We start from the raw sequence: 15,442 nt of genomic DNA, 5'->3' as shown, positions 1-15,442 counted from the left end.
CCACTGGCTCCGTTTGTTGTGATTTCTGAGTCATTGAACCCAAATTCCGTTCCTCCTTTGAGAGGACTCTTTGACTCTTTGACTCTTTGACTCTTTGACTCTCTGGCCGTCAAACGCTCCGCAGGGAACCATTACCGCTGCTGGTGGTTTAAATTAAGAAGACATCTCTTTGTGTTGAAGAGTGTGAGAGACGGACCTTAATCCGCCGTCGCGGCGGTATGCGATGACGCAGCGACACAAAGAGAACAGGGGACAGAGAGGGAGTGTCTGCGCTTTAATGACGAGCTAACGTGATAAATGACCTGAGGTAAGGAGAGGAAAATGTGACCACATAAGAGAGAGAAAACTGAACGTGTAATAACTGTAATAACTTATTATTCATCGTCAATAGTCTGGTTTATGACCAGATATCTGCATAACGAGGCGTTTGCCTTCATCACCTTTAGTTGCACTTTGTGTCGTCACCGCCGAGACGGCTGACGGACGGAGCCTCTTCAGGGTGACGTCACCGAGTCTACGTCCATATCTGATGCACACCGCACCAAGAGATGGACCAGTCTCCAGGATGTCATGTCATCATGGAGCCTCTTGAGATGTATCTCGTGTTTAAGGCGATAAGCTGTCCTCCTACACAGCTTCATGCGGTGTTCATTGAGCCTGTGAATTCTTTACTTTGGTTCAGATCAGTGGAAAGTTCTGGTCACGCACAGAAAAGGCCAACATCAACCGCATCATGCAAATAAACATGTTTTCTTGCAACAAGTATGATTTTGCCACAAAAGCTCCTCCTCCTCTCTGATGGATGGCGGTGTACTACGCCTGACGGAGCGTCTGACCGCAGACTGGCATCTTTTTACTGAGCAGCACCGATCGGCTCGTAACGCCGACACGTCTGTGAAACGTCTCCGTGCCCTCCAGGTGTCGCATCTCCTGCTGACAGCCACACAGATCGGTGCCAACGCATCCCAAAACTATTGGTCTGCTCTGCAGAGTGTGTGTGTGTGTGTGTGTGTGTGTGTGTGTGTCCAACAACCTATTTCCCACAGACATCATGTGCTGCACACTCTTCTGCTGTGTGATACACACACTGTTAATCAGCGGTTTATAGACAACACATGTAGCATCAGTTTCCGATGATGACACACCGCTGTGAGCTAGAAAACACAGTTCATCAGGTCAATGTGATGTGTATGTGTGTGTGTGTGTGTGTGTGAACAGTCAAGTGAGTTCATGCCAATGCAATGTGTGTATGAGTGTATACTTAAAGGTTTCGTTAGAGTGTGTGTGTGTGTGTTTAATCATGTTTTTACGAGTGTTTGACTTCAGCAGTCATTCTGTTGTACGGAGGTGAGGAGGCAAATAAAGACATCTGGGCGCAATGACTCAGCTGTGTGTGCTTTGACGCATTCTTACTTTGTTTCTCTTACACTCATATTTTAATGTTTATGCCTTGAACTCTTGTCCAGTCGTGGGAAGTGTAAACACATCGGTTACTTGATTTCTTTGAAAGGCACAGAGTTTATTAAGACGTGTGTTTGCTCCAAACAACAAATCTGTACTCGCAAAAAGGAAACGGAAGTATTGAATACTTACGTTTGTGGACGCTCATCGTTGTTCTCGTTCTTGTGTTATTACAGGCCGAGCTGGGAGAGAACCAGTAGAGGACGGACACATCTGAAAGCAACAGGTACCACCGCTGAATTTAGACTTCGATAGAAACACACACGTGTGATCCTAACCCTGAGACAGTTACCTATTGTCTCAGTCCCTCCGCGTAGTTAGAATGTCTCGGATGTGCACAGACTTCCTTCTGTCATTCTGCTGATGACCTTTCCTCACATTCTGATGCTTTTCTGAACATTCAATGTTTTGTTTTGACCACAGGAAGAATAAACAGGAAGGAAGGAAAGAACTACAACCACTACTGTCAAAGGTAAACATAAAACTACCAACTTTAAACGAGCATTAAAGGGTTAAAAAGGTCGTCTAGTGAACATTTAGTCGTGAGTTTTAGTTCATCTTATGTTTCTAAACACAGCTGATACAAAGAAACACAATGTACTAAATGTACCACATTGAATCTATAATAATAAAAAAAGAACAAATTAGCTTTAAACAGTTAATCTGTGTTCACAAATGTTGCTCGTTTCCCAGAAATCATAACGATAATCAGTCAGTTTCCCAGCTGTATAACGGAGCCTCTCTCTCTCTTACACACACACACACACACACACACACACACACACTTCCAAAAAATTCCCAAGAGAGGTCTGTATCAAATCAGATCTAAAATGGCAATTACGGTAATGCCACCCGACACGCGCGCACGTGCACACACACACACACACTATTTAACAATCCCCAGAGCACAGAGCTATCAGGTCTCTGCTAATCCTTAATAATGGGCTCCATAATAATTCATAACTTTCTTCATATGTGGTCAGAAACTAAAAAAGGAATGAAAAACTGGCAGAGCCACACACACACACACACACACACACTAGTAGTTTTCCAGTAAGAAAGAGAAGTGGCTGGTTATGCCGCAGCTATTTTTGGGGAACATATGTAAAGCTCACTGGAAGAGATGAGGAGATAGGAGATGAGGAGATAGCGAGATGAGGAGATAGCGAGATGAGGAGATAGGAGATGAGGAGATAGCGAGATGAGGAGATAGGAGATGAGGAGATAGGAGATGAGGAGATAGCGAGATGAGGAGATAGGAGATGAGGAGATAGCGAGATGAGGAGATAGCGAGATGAGGAGATAGCGAGATGAGGAGATAGCGAGATGAGAGCGAGGAGGAAAGAAAAAGAGATGGTGTGTTTCAGAGGACCGGACCACAGGCATCCAGAGAGAGACGAACAATGCGGCCGTCCTGCAGCTCAGAGGACATTTCCAGTTTTAAATCGACTTACTTCAACAGATATTTTCTGGCTCGTCTCGCTGCTGTTGTGGAAAAACGTCCAAATCTGAAAAACGAACTCCTCGCTCCATATTCTGGGCTTACAATGATCCTTTCAGAACAGAAAACAAGATGCCAAATGTGCACAAGCAAATGTCAATATTTGCAAACGACTATGTTCAGACGTGGATTGAAATGCTATGTGATGGCCAGCTTAGCAAGCCTAACTAGGCAAAGCTTTGGATTCATGCGTTGATACTCTGCATCTTAAGAGTTGGGGGGGTGGTGGTCTCTGTTTCTAGCTTTACAAAACCACGAGAGCAGAAAGTATCAGGAATGAATTAAACGGCGTGTTTTTCTGATCTATTGTAAGCTGAAAGCGTTAGCATACCCAGCTAACTACCAGCTGAGTCATTATTTCCAAAGGCAGCTGAGGCATGTTGGCGAACGACAACAGTTTGTGGGGTTTGGGTTTTATGCTAATGTCGTTTGGTTTGCCAGCACTAGATAGCGTTACACTAACCAAACTCATCTGTCCTTGTCCTCAAATTCTTTTCAGTTAAAAGTAAAGAAAACTGCTTGAAAATGTAAAAAGAATCAACTGGAAACATTATAAAGTCAGCTGGAAACGAATCTGCTTTTCATTACTTAGAATACAAATAAAGCAGAAGCATGTGTGTGCAAGTCAAGAGTTCAACTACACAGCTTAGAGAAGGATGAACATTTAATAGTCAATGCAACAGAAACTGAAGCAGAAGCAGACAGAAAGAATGCAGTTAAAGTAGATTAATCAGAGGAATGGGAACATGTGAGTCGGTGGAGAAAGAGTCGGGGATCTGACAAAATAAAGAGTGAAGAAATACAGAGATTTCCTCACTATTATTTTTTATGTTATTAGTCTGAGTGTCTAGCGGGAATAAAGTGACTTGAGATTTAAGGAAGAGGAGGGAAGTAAATATAAAGAAAAACCTAAACATTTTTGTTCTTATCCTAAAAAGCCGGTAGTGATGAAAGAGAGTAAGTGAAAGTCACACACACACAGTTGGTGTTTCTACAACCTTTGACCCCTCAGGCTCATCAATAACCAGGAGGCCAGGAGAAGTGTGTGTGCTGTCTCGTTCGTCTTCATTAGACCTCCGTGTGTGTGTGTGTGTGTGTGTGTGAGCGTCGTCTTGCACACGTAGTTGAAGTGAATACACACATGTAAGATTCATCCAATGGAAGGAAACGGTCGGTTAAGAAGTGAAAAACAAAAAAATACGCTTTTATTTTGAAAACACAACTGATACTTTGTTTCGTTTTTAAACTTTTATAAACCCATTCGAGGTTTCTTTCACCAAACACGCACGTTGTGCCAGTTTACTCTCTGTCTCTTTTTATCAGCCGTTCATCTCCGTGTTTGTGGAGGAAGAACATTTAAACACAGATAACAGACGGACCGATTATTCAACTCTGCATCTCGCACACAGGAGCCAAATGATGTGCAAACCAGACTGAAACCAGGAAGTGATGTTGGCGCTGAAAGCTTCACCGGTGCAGGTGTGTGAGATTTCTCCCTCCAGCTTTCCTTCCTCTCTTCTTTCACCTGCCTTCGCCTCCTCGTAGTTGATGTGTGTTCGGAGGAAGTTATTCTTGTATGTTATACAAGAATAACTTCAGTGACTTCCTGCTTCTATGTAGAGCAGTTTGTCTCTTCCTCGCCTGCTAGAACACACCATCAAAACTGACACACGCACACGCACACACACACACACACACACACACACACACACACACACACACACACACACACACACACACACACACACACACACACACACACACACACACACACACACACACACACACACACACACACACACACACACAAATCTGACAAAAAAAAGATGAGCAGATAGTTTGTGTAGCGTTCAGTGTGAGAGAAACACTGATTCCAGATGAGATGCTTTGCCTCTGTGTGTGTGTGTGTGTGTGTGTGTGTGTGTGTGTGTGTGTGGTCCTGACATCAATGACCTCCCATAACCCCAAGATGACCGTGGATAACCTTTAACCTCTGCAGGTCAGTGACACCAGAAAGCAGTGGAATGAAACCAGCGAAGAAGCAGAACGGTAAAATAAAACATAAAACTACATGTATGAGTTTCCCTTTATAGAAAGTCTTTTATCTCTTTAATATATCAGTTATATTTAACTTTTTAAGATCTTTGTGAGACTGAATGTAGAGGTAAAGTAGAATACGTTAAAAGGAGAAGGAAGGAAGTACTTTATAAATAAGAGAAGTCATGATTGTGATTATTAGCAGCAAGGTATAGTCTACTTCAACAGTGCACACCACACTAATATAGAATGTGTTCTCTATACGCGGCTTCATCCAGCCTCTTGGTGCGTTTGGCTCTTCTTAAAAAGACAGCAGAGGAAACGTGACGATGGTTTGATTGAAGTCTGAATACTCGTTCGTGTGTGTGTGTGTGTGTGTGTGTGTGTGTGTGTGTGTGTGTGTGTCTGCTTCTTCTCACACTTGCCAGACCACAGGAATCGGAGAGACACCGCTGTCAGACGAGTAATAATAACGAGATAACAAATGTACTTCAGCACATCTTGTGGTGCTCGGTGTGTGTGTCCTGTCGACTTTGAAATAACTGAACAGCAAACACGTTTAGCGACTTGAACTTTCATTTCTCGTTTGCTGCCAAATCTGCTCTTAATATTTCTCTCTTCTGTTTCCTTCACACGACGTTTGAATGACATGAAACACGGCGCTGTTTTATGTTTTAACGACGTACTAAACTCATTTCATTAGATTCTTTATGGCATATTATTCTTAAGCATTTTTAATGACAGACTATTACATTCTTATGACTTCTTTATAACAATCTATGCTGTGACTTTTAAATGTTTTTTTTGACATACTACTCAAAATGCAATGACGTAATGTTATAAAATGACTTGTTTGGACATGCTATGCTACAGACTGAGCCTCTTCTCTTGTGCTCAGGACGACATGAAACAGAACCAGGCTTGCTAGGACCTCTGAATAATCAGTGCATGAATGTTTCAGGAGAATTAAAATGTACAACAGAAGAGCGAGTTCAAAAAGGTCTGGAAAGGCAAAAAAAAAGGAGAAAACAGAAAGAGAGGGAGGTTTTTGGGAGGCATCCCTAATCTTTGAGCGCTCCATGGCTCCTCTACAGACCGCTGGGAACAAACACGCACACAGTCAGTCGAGGAAACCTGAAGCATGCAGAGAGTTTGTGTTGCTTTGGCTTCGAGTCGCTACCCTCCAGTGAACGCACACACACACACACACACACTCCCACACACTCCTTGTTAATCACATCCCTCACAGCAGCAGCGTCTGACAGCTCACGCAGATGAAGTCCATGACGTTCCACTGGCTTCCAAGGGTTGAGGGTGATTAAGTATTATACTATTTGAAGGAGATTGTTAGCTCAGCATTAAGACTAGAAACAGGGAAAACGGCTAACTGTAAAAAATATATAATAAATCAGTGAATAAAAGTAGAACTAAAACCACAATATTTCTCCAACCATGACTGGACAAAACAAATAACAGCATAAAACCATTATATTTAGTCTGCTGCACTAACTTTAAGAGGAAAATGGTCTTTTGACTCGACTACATGTATCTGACAGTTGTAGTTACTTTGTGTATTCTGATTTACTTAAAAGAACAAATGAAATACGGCACATTCTTATAGATTAAACCACCCAACACAATACACAAGTACTTACTTGTGATACTTAAATAGTCACGTTTGACAGAAGAAATAACATGCTTCCTCTTGCAAAAACAATAAATGATCCAAACATCAACGAAGTGACGGAAAACAATAAAATAACAGTCGGGACAAAATATTCTCAACAGTTTTTCTTTTATTCCATATTTGTCTGTTGCCATTTTTTGCAACTTAATTAGTATTTTGACTTTAATTTCATTGGTTAGTGGTTTAATACAACAGTGCTTCTGTCTCAGTAAAGATCTCTGCTCACAAAATACAAAACAAAGGAGCAACAGCTGCAGTGTGAGGACTCTGGAACACAGCGTTGGAGAAGTGGATCCGGTTTACAACTAAAACTCAACTAACCATACACGGATTTTATTGGTTACGTGTGCTTAGTTTTCCCTTTGTTCATCATCCAGGTCGGAGAATAATTGTTTCTGCAGAGAACAGCGTAAACATTATAATCTGTAACAAACAGACTGAGATGTGGTCGACAGCGCTGTAAGAAAAGCAAGCAAGTGGACTTTGAGTGTCCAGACTCCAAACACCACAGTGCTGCTGCTTCATTGGCACGAAAATAATACAAAATAAAACGCAAAATACAGCAAAGGCACATTCAATAACGACGACACCGTTCCCTTACCGACACCTACAAATAATTCACAGCTGAGGATGGATGGAGATAACGATAAAGAAAGTCACGTGACGCGATCCTCGCGCAGTAAAACAAACATGGCTGCTCATCGAAAGACTTACGTTCCCTTCTGACACACACGGTGGGTTTGAATCCCTTTTATAAACCGCTGTTATTGCCCCCATTCAAGAAAAGAAAAAAAGCAAACAGCAATATTAGCTAAAAAATATATAATCTAGTGTAAATGTAATTTTGTGCTTCAGTGAAACAAACCTGTGTGTACAAGTAGACGTACTACACACACACACACAGCTCGGCATTTGTTTGTATGGAAGACGTGGAGGCGTGTGTGTGCTTGGCGTTAGTGCGATGATTTCTATAGAAATTTGTCTTTTTCTGGTCGACCAGGAAAACAAAACTATACCCTTTGTAGCGGTTGCCAGATTGGGGCATTATCCCACTCTTTAAGACCCAGTTATTTATACATGGTAGAGTAGGAAATGCTCAGGCAACAACCTCGATCAAGTTTTACTGAAAGCGGAGCAAATTGGTTGCCATGTTTGGACAACATCCCCCCTTTTAAATCCCAAGCACTCACTGTGCTTTCAGGCGTTAAGAAGGGGGACGACTGTTGCCCATTCAAGTGTACGCAGGTTGTATATTAAGAGGGAAATGGTTGCCATGTTGCGTGTATATCCCCCTTTTTCAGACAATACTTGAAGAACATTCTGTTCATTTACCACCAATATCGTTTAGCTTTGTTTCCGGACTTGATCTCGATTTCAGTGCTTTTCTGGCTGCAACATTAAAACGCTCTGAAGTACATTCAACACGTTCTGTCGTTGTGCCGCAGTGAGAGAGAGAGAGCAATGTGGAAGACATTAAAGGTTCTCTGCACTGCGAAAAAACATATAAAGGGGATGAGGAGAGGCCGCTGAACCAGCCAGTTTGAGTTTAGGACAAGGAAACAGGAAGCTTAAAGTACAAAGAATAAATTCTCGCACCCAGTTCCCACCTTGTACGTCTACAAATATGTCAATAAGTACAGCAAGAGTTTCAATAGGGAATTAACTACGTTATTCTGGAAGGAGTGGCTTTAATTAACCAATGAAATTAAACAGAACGACCTTGTTTTCCAATGATCTTGTTGCAGGTGAAAGGAACCGGCTGCGGTCGTCGGAGGTCGAGTCGAGCCCGGCGAAGTTAAGGTGCATAGATGAGCGAATGGTTGAACATACGGATGACGTCGTGCTTTTCATCAGGATGGATGGTTGAATTCGGGCCCGCTGGCCAATGGGGTGGCTCGCTCTAGGTGTGGTGCTGTGCGATGAGGTTGCGTAGCTGTTTGATGATGGTGTCGATGAGTTTCTGTCTGTCTCTGTCCGTCTTCCTGAACTGGGCGAAGACGTTGTTCTTCCGGCTCGTCTCCCTCATCCTGGAGATGGAGAGCGATGGAGGGAGGAAGAAGAAATCAGTGAGTATAAAGAATAAGAACGGGCTGTTTTAGTGGTTCACATCTCATTGAACATTCTCTGTGTGTGAACGCTGTAAGTATACAAGTATGCACTGATTAGTTCATCTGATGGTCAGGAAAACACTCACGAGTGCATAACTGTACCAGCATGCACACACACACACACACACACACACACACACACATTGCTGCTGAAGAAGAAGTCTCGGTTTTAAAGTTTGGTGCGTCCTCAGTGTCACATGAGACGGTGTGCGTTTGGTCGCAGAACACTGGACTGTTACGGACCTCCAGGAAGTTCAGGGGCCCAGCAGACCAGACAAGCCCCAGCAGGGTGCTTCCTCCTGGGCACAGAGGGACCACCGGGGCCTGGGCCCTCTGGTGCACTGGAGAGACAACACCGACCCTTAAGGAAGGCGGACTGGATCATAAAACGTTGTGTGCTTGAGCGCGTATATCTGTGTGAGAATTTCACAAGACGTACATTTTTTCTGTGTACTTTGTTGTTTTTGTCACTATCTGCACAGCAGCTCAGGATCTACGCTGATAAACATCGGTATCATCACGTCATGTGTTTGTTGTGTGCGTGCATCTAACCATGTAAATCTCTGAAGTTATATTAAAAACAGCCAAAACGATGATTCCTCTCTCTTGTACGTGCACGCTTTGGTAGTGAAGTAGTCTGCACACATGCCAGAATCCAACATTACACACCCAGCAGACGATACTTACGGCTTAAACAACCTGTCAAGACACGACGGAGAGGACAGACAGGAAACAGAGAGAGCAGTTGAGATGGAGGTAAAGATGGAGTTCTGATTCTGGTTGATACGCTTATTTGCTTTCTCTCCCATAAAGAGACAAGAAGATCAACTTAAAGGTTCTTAGCTTAGCATAAAGAGTGTAACCGGCGAGCTTTAAGAAGGTTAAACTTCTCTGAAGCTGATCAATTACAAGAAACAAATGTTTTTTTCCCCATTTCTGTGCATGCACTGGTTAAATAGTGAGGTTTAGAAAGCTTTCTAGTTCTTTCCTTCTGTCTATAGTCTTTATGCTAAGCTAACCGCACCGTGAAATAGCTGCACCGGCTCTATTTTAACGGTAAATAAGGAGTGAAGGAACGGAAGGACAGATTAACCAGAATGAGGAAAGAGTGTGAAACACCACAGATGTGCAGATGGATGAAGGGCTGCTTACTTCTCCAGCAGGGACAGAGCAGTCTGTGGGTTGACTCTCAGGTATTTGCAGGTGGGTTTGCCGTAATCAGCCAGGTAGGTCGACCAATCCCACTGAGTGAACAGTTCCAGTAACTAGATGAATGCAAACAGAGAGAAAAACAGTTGACTCACAGGAACACTCACAGTTTTTGGGGAGATTCAATCATCCGTTACGCATCGAGAGCATAAACACCAACATCACGCCAACACACGAGTAAGATTTAGAAACCAGACTTAACAGAACTGTCTTTCTTTTTTGGTAATAAGAAATAAAGAAAGGGGAGAGAAGGAAGGAGGGAGGAAATGAGACTGAAGAAGATGATGGTGGAGTCTTCCTCTTCCACATTTAAAACTGTTGCATAACCTGCTGCTGCCCTTCTGAACTCTGCCTAACACACACACACACAAGCCTGCAGACATACACACACATACATATGAGCAGGGAGCCCCAGTGAACTCTGGGTAACACCAAACACACACAGAGAGAGAAACCATATGTGAGCGAGGGATGAGAGAAGAGAAGAGGAGAGTAGAGGGAGGGAGGGAGGGATGGAGAGCAAAACCACATGTGGGGGAGAAAATGAGAGAAGGTAAAGATGGGAAGAGACACAGATGGAGAGAAATGGATAACAGCGCAGAGAGAGAGAGACGGGGTAAAGGAAGGGCAGATGAAGATGGATAGATAGGAGAGAGAGAGAAGGTGAAGGAGGTGCGCCATCAGACAAACAGGAAGGAGGTCAGAAGCCGTTTCAAAGTGTGCAGAGGAGGGATGGGATTCAGGAAGGTGAGGGAGGAGGGAAAAAGCTTCGTCGACTGCTCGGCGATGCCTCGTTTTTGTCCTGCTGACTCAGCCGACCTGCAGGTCCATCGGTCGCTCAACAGGAAACAGAACCGGGTCCGTTTACCCCACCGGGCGGCGACGCAAAGGATCCGTGGCACTTCAGGAGCGACCTGGTCTTTAAAAAAAACTGCCTCTCACAAAAAGCTTCAGTGTCAGCGTTTATAGACGGCCAACAAGCGGCCATTTGATTCAGATCTTTAGTGTCCTGTTGGTGGAATCTGTACTGAAGTTGCTGCTACACAGAAACACTCATGAAGAGTTACAAAAGTTAAAATCTAAAGGGCGGAATGACACCTAAAGTATTGATACTACAGATATGAAAAGGGGCAATTCACCCCCAAATCAAACACACACTGTTCCTCTCACCTGTCGGCCTTCTCTCCAACATAATGGGACTAGATGGCACTTGGATTGTGGTGCTTAAAGCTCCAAAATAAATATCCAGAAATCATGACCCGGCTACTTAAAATAATCCACATTCTGCTGGCTGAGTAAACACAGTGGAGGCAATGACTCCGCACTTATTTTACTTAAGAAACAACCTCCGATCACGTATAATCCCGGCACTGAAAACAGACTCTTAAAGTGATGTAGTTTGCATTTACACCGAGGGACTGAATGACTGAATTGGAGCGTAAACCTCCACAGCAATAAGAGTAACGAGGTCATGGCTGTTACCTGAGCTGACCTCCTCACAGCTTTCCCAAAAACAGGAAGTGTCCTAAATGTTTTCTGTTAGTTATTAAAACCGTTTCCTCTAAATGTGTCTTTAGAGGGAGAGCACAAGACGAATCGCTGCTTTGGACTTCCTCGTCTTTTCCTCCATCCCTCCCTCTCCGGTGCCTTCGCTTCTGTATTCACCTCCCTCTCTCTCCTTTGTCCCCGAGTTCACCCTCCGCACGGCCGAGGTTTGACCCGCTAATCTGCCCGTATAAACAAGCACAAACACACGCTCGGGCTGCAGGAAAACAGGCTCTCGCATAAACAGGTAGGAATAAAAGGCAGTTACATAAAAAGGACAAATATAATCCCCGGCTGGGAGGTTACGGGAACAAATCTCGGCCAGTTAATTAGGTTCAAGTGTGTGAGAGGTGAATACAAGGTGAAGGAACGCCGGATAGAGATAAATACTGGAGCCGAGAGGGCGTGTTGACACAAAACAACATGCAAAAACACACTCGGAGATACGCTGAGGTTCATGAGGTTTAGAGGAGATCTTTACTGTAACTTTACTTACTTAGGAGACGAGGAAAGGGACAAGAGAACAAGAGAAAGGAGAGGAAGTGAAGGAGAGGACGGAGACAAGTTAAAGGAGGTGAGAGAAGGATAGAGAATGAAAGGAAGAAGGTAGAAGAGGTGGAGGAGAGAGGAAAGAGGAGGAAATAGAGAAGGAAAAATAAGAAGAGACGGAGAAGAGAAAAGGACGGGGAGAGTTAAAATAAAAGGAGGAAGGGAATGACAAGATGAGGGAGGTAATGAAAAAAGAAAGGGGAGAAATTGATGAGAGGAAAGAGGAGGAAATTAAGAGAGATGGAAGAAGGGTAAGAAAAAGAGAAGAGAGGAAACGAAGAGAGAAGATGGACAGAAAAGGATAAAGAAGAGGAGAGTAAAGAAGAGAAAAGGACGAGGGAGAGGAAGAGAATATGAGGGGGGGGGAGAAAAAGGGAAGAGGAGAGGTGAAAGATGAGGAAGAGAGGAAGAAGAGGAAATGTGATGAGGAGAGGAAAAAAGAAGAGGGAGAGAATGAGAAGAGGAGAAGGAATTGAAAGGAGAGAGGAGACTGAGGAAGAAGTGGAGAGGAAGGGAAAAGAAAAGAGGAGAAAAGACGAAAACAAGGACGAGGAGAGAGCAGAGGGAGTTTTGGGTGAACTTGAGGTCAGTAGGTAAGTTTGTTTGGAGGAGCGATGGAGGGTGAGAGCAGAAGGAGAAGTGCGACAAGAAGAGGAGGAGGAGGAGGAAGATAAGACTGATGAAAAAGGAAAAGACAAGAAAAAAGAAAGCGTGAGCTTTCCGAAAAACAAGCCACACATGAGCCAGCAGGTCCTCCTGGTGAACACACACACACACACACACACACCTGACCCCCGATTCACCCCCCACACACACACGGAGAGAAAACGGCAGGTCTCTCTCCTCACCTCTCGCTGAACTTCTCTCTCCGTCTCGCTCCCCCTCTCTCACCTCGCCATGACCTCCCCCGCGCTATCGCTCCCCACACACACACACACACACACACACACACACACACACACTTCTAGGGAGCAGAAAAACAGAGTGACGCGTTACCCTCACATTTCTTCTCCGCTAATGGGGTTCTCTCGCTCTCTCTCTCTGTCTGTCCATCCTCTCCATGTCAGCTCTACGTCTTTCCATTCCTCCATCCTTTCCCTATCTCTGCACCCCCCATCCCTCTTCCTCCCCATCCTGCCTCCTCTTCCTCCATCTCTGTATTTCAACAGTATTTATCCTTTCCATCCCTCCTCTCCATCTCTAGTTACACTCTCCCTAACCTTTCCCTCTCCTCCCTCCATCATTTACCTCTTCCTCCTCACCCACTCTCCCTCCTCCTCTCTAGCCTCTCCCTTCTTTCCTCAGTCTTTGCATCAGCTTTATTTATATTATATCCCTCTCTTACTCCGTTTATTCCTCTTCTCCCTGTCCTACATCTCTTCCTCCCCCCTCTCTCAAACTCAACTCTCCTCCATTACGTTCTGCTCCTCCTCTCTCCCCCTCATCCCTTTTTACTTTGCACTCTCCTCATTCTGTCAATCAACTTTACTCCACTTTCCATCCCTAAAGCTTTCCTCCCCCCTCCTAACTTCATACTGCTCCAATTCAATTTATTCTCCCTCTCCTTCATCTCTTCCCTTTCTTTCTTACCTCATTACTCCCTCCCTCCTATCCCCTTTTCAACTTTACTCCTTCTTTTACCTCCCTTCTCTCCATCTCTTGCCTTACTCCACTTACCTCCCCCCTCTCTCCTTACCCTCCATGTCAACTTTAATCCTTCCTTCCATCTTTCATCCCTCCCTTCTCTCCCTCTCTATCTGAACTCCTATCCTTCTCTCTAAGTCAACTTTACTCCTTCTTGTTTCCATCACTTCTTTCTTCCCCTCTGCATCCATACCTCTCCCTCTCCTCCCCCCTCCTCCCCCTCTCTCCCACCGTTTGTTAATGGTTATTCCGGCTGTGGGCAGGATTTATTTGTTTGGGACCGTCTGGGAATCGTGTTCCCATTCCTAGCGGCCCGATGTCAGGGTCTCCCAGAATCCATCATGTTTACACTCACGAGTTGTGATTATGTAATGTTCCTGCTCTGAAGCAGAGACGTCTGTGACCCAACGCAGTCAACCAAAGACCGTCTTTCTCTGCAGGAGAAGGGAAACTGTGACTTTATGATTCAAACGAACTCTTCTTCTACGAACTGTCCGTCCGTTATCGTCTCCACGTCAGCTCTCTCAGCCGTCCACCTCCTTGACAGCTAAGAGGTCAAATGTCACTAAAAGCAGGGAAAGTGGATTCGACTTTTATCAAGTGAAGGAGACATTTTGGCACCAGTCAATCTCTGCCGTTCTCTCTCTCCAAAATCTACCAATCCGTCCATTTACACCCATCCATTTATCGTCTTAACGCATCGACTCCAGACACGAGACCTTCAAGAGAAAGACTGCTTCTGACTGCTCTGACACCTGTTCACCGTCACTCATCACTGCAGTCAGAGTTCAGAGGTCACCAGCAGCACACACACACACACAGACCACGCCGACACCTGTCAATCACGTCTGAATCTCTCCGTCCTTTCAAAGAATTCACTAAAAGCAGAGAAAGTGGGTATCTGTCGTCGCTCAACTCCTTCCTCCTCTCTTGACACAATCTGCATCTTTGTTTCTCGTCGCTTACGTCTCTCTCTCTCTCCATCTTTAAGGGTCGGAAGGCCACTGAGGAGTTTCCTCATGGCCACGAAAGAAACAGGATGGATCATGGTGCTTTCATAGGTCAGAGGTTAAAGGATAACAAAAGGGCAAAACCAAGACAGTACAAGAAAAACAGAGCAGATAACTTTTCTACTTTAAATGCTGCATTTGATACTAATAAGACTTACGAGGTGTTACATTTGTTTGGCATCTTTGCTTTAAAAATGTCTTATCCACTATCGGTTAATCAGCCAACTGTTGCAGCACTTATTAATACAGATACACTGAATATCTCTTTAAATAACTCTTTGTTTTGGGGAAAATTCCTCATAATTATACTTTTTCTGAGCTCAAAGTTACGTCGTCCAATTAGTTAAACTGTCAAACCAAAAAACATCCAATTTATATATAATCAAAAGCAGAAAATACTCAGGAACCAGAAAGTCTTTGACATTTATTTCTTGTTATTACGACTGATTATCAGAATTCCTTTTCTGGGTCCGTCTCATTTGCAGGAGAAGCCGTCAGATAAAAAGGATTTTACACTTAACCCAAAAAGTCAGCTCCTAACCCTTAAAAGCAAGAGGTCAAAGGTTATCTCTCAACGCTGACAGGCTACTGCTGCTCACAATACCTGCCTCCAGTTCAACCTCAGCTCCAACGACACAAACATCCACTTATCTTCTGTCTCTTTCCTGTATTCTAGCGACGCGGTGCGAGG

At 44.1% G+C, this 15,442-nt stretch overlaps 1 protein-coding gene across 2 annotated transcripts in view; it reads right to left on the bottom strand.

Moving 5' to 3' along the window:
• Positions 1-6,777: 6,777 nt before the first annotated feature.
• exoc6b (exocyst complex component 6B) overlaps positions 6,778-15,442 on the bottom strand; it is a 61,056-nt gene continuing 52,391 nt past the window's right edge. The window contains exons 21-22 of one of the 2 annotated variants that reach the window (XM_076092402.1): positions 9,947-10,059; positions 6,778-8,713 (exon numbers count right to left, since the gene is read on the bottom strand). In XM_076092402.1, coding sequence (XP_075948517.1) covers positions 8,587-8,713; positions 9,947-10,059 — 240 coding nt within the window. In that variant the 3' untranslated portion in view covers positions 6,778-8,586. Of the gene's footprint in view, positions 8,714-9,946; positions 10,060-15,442 lie in introns of those variants that run through there. The other variant, XM_076092403.1, reaches the window with a different exon arrangement.

Source organism: Anarhichas minor, unplaced genomic scaffold (genome assembly GCF_050575085.1).
Source record: "Anarhichas minor isolate MPS153535 unplaced genomic scaffold, ASM5057508v1 ptg000016l, whole genome shotgun sequence".
Lineage (NCBI taxonomy): Eukaryota > Metazoa > Chordata > Actinopteri > Perciformes > Anarhichadidae > Anarhichas > Anarhichas minor.
The sequence above is the reverse complement of the archived record's forward strand: the minus strand, read 5'-3'. Positions and strand labels throughout refer to the sequence as shown.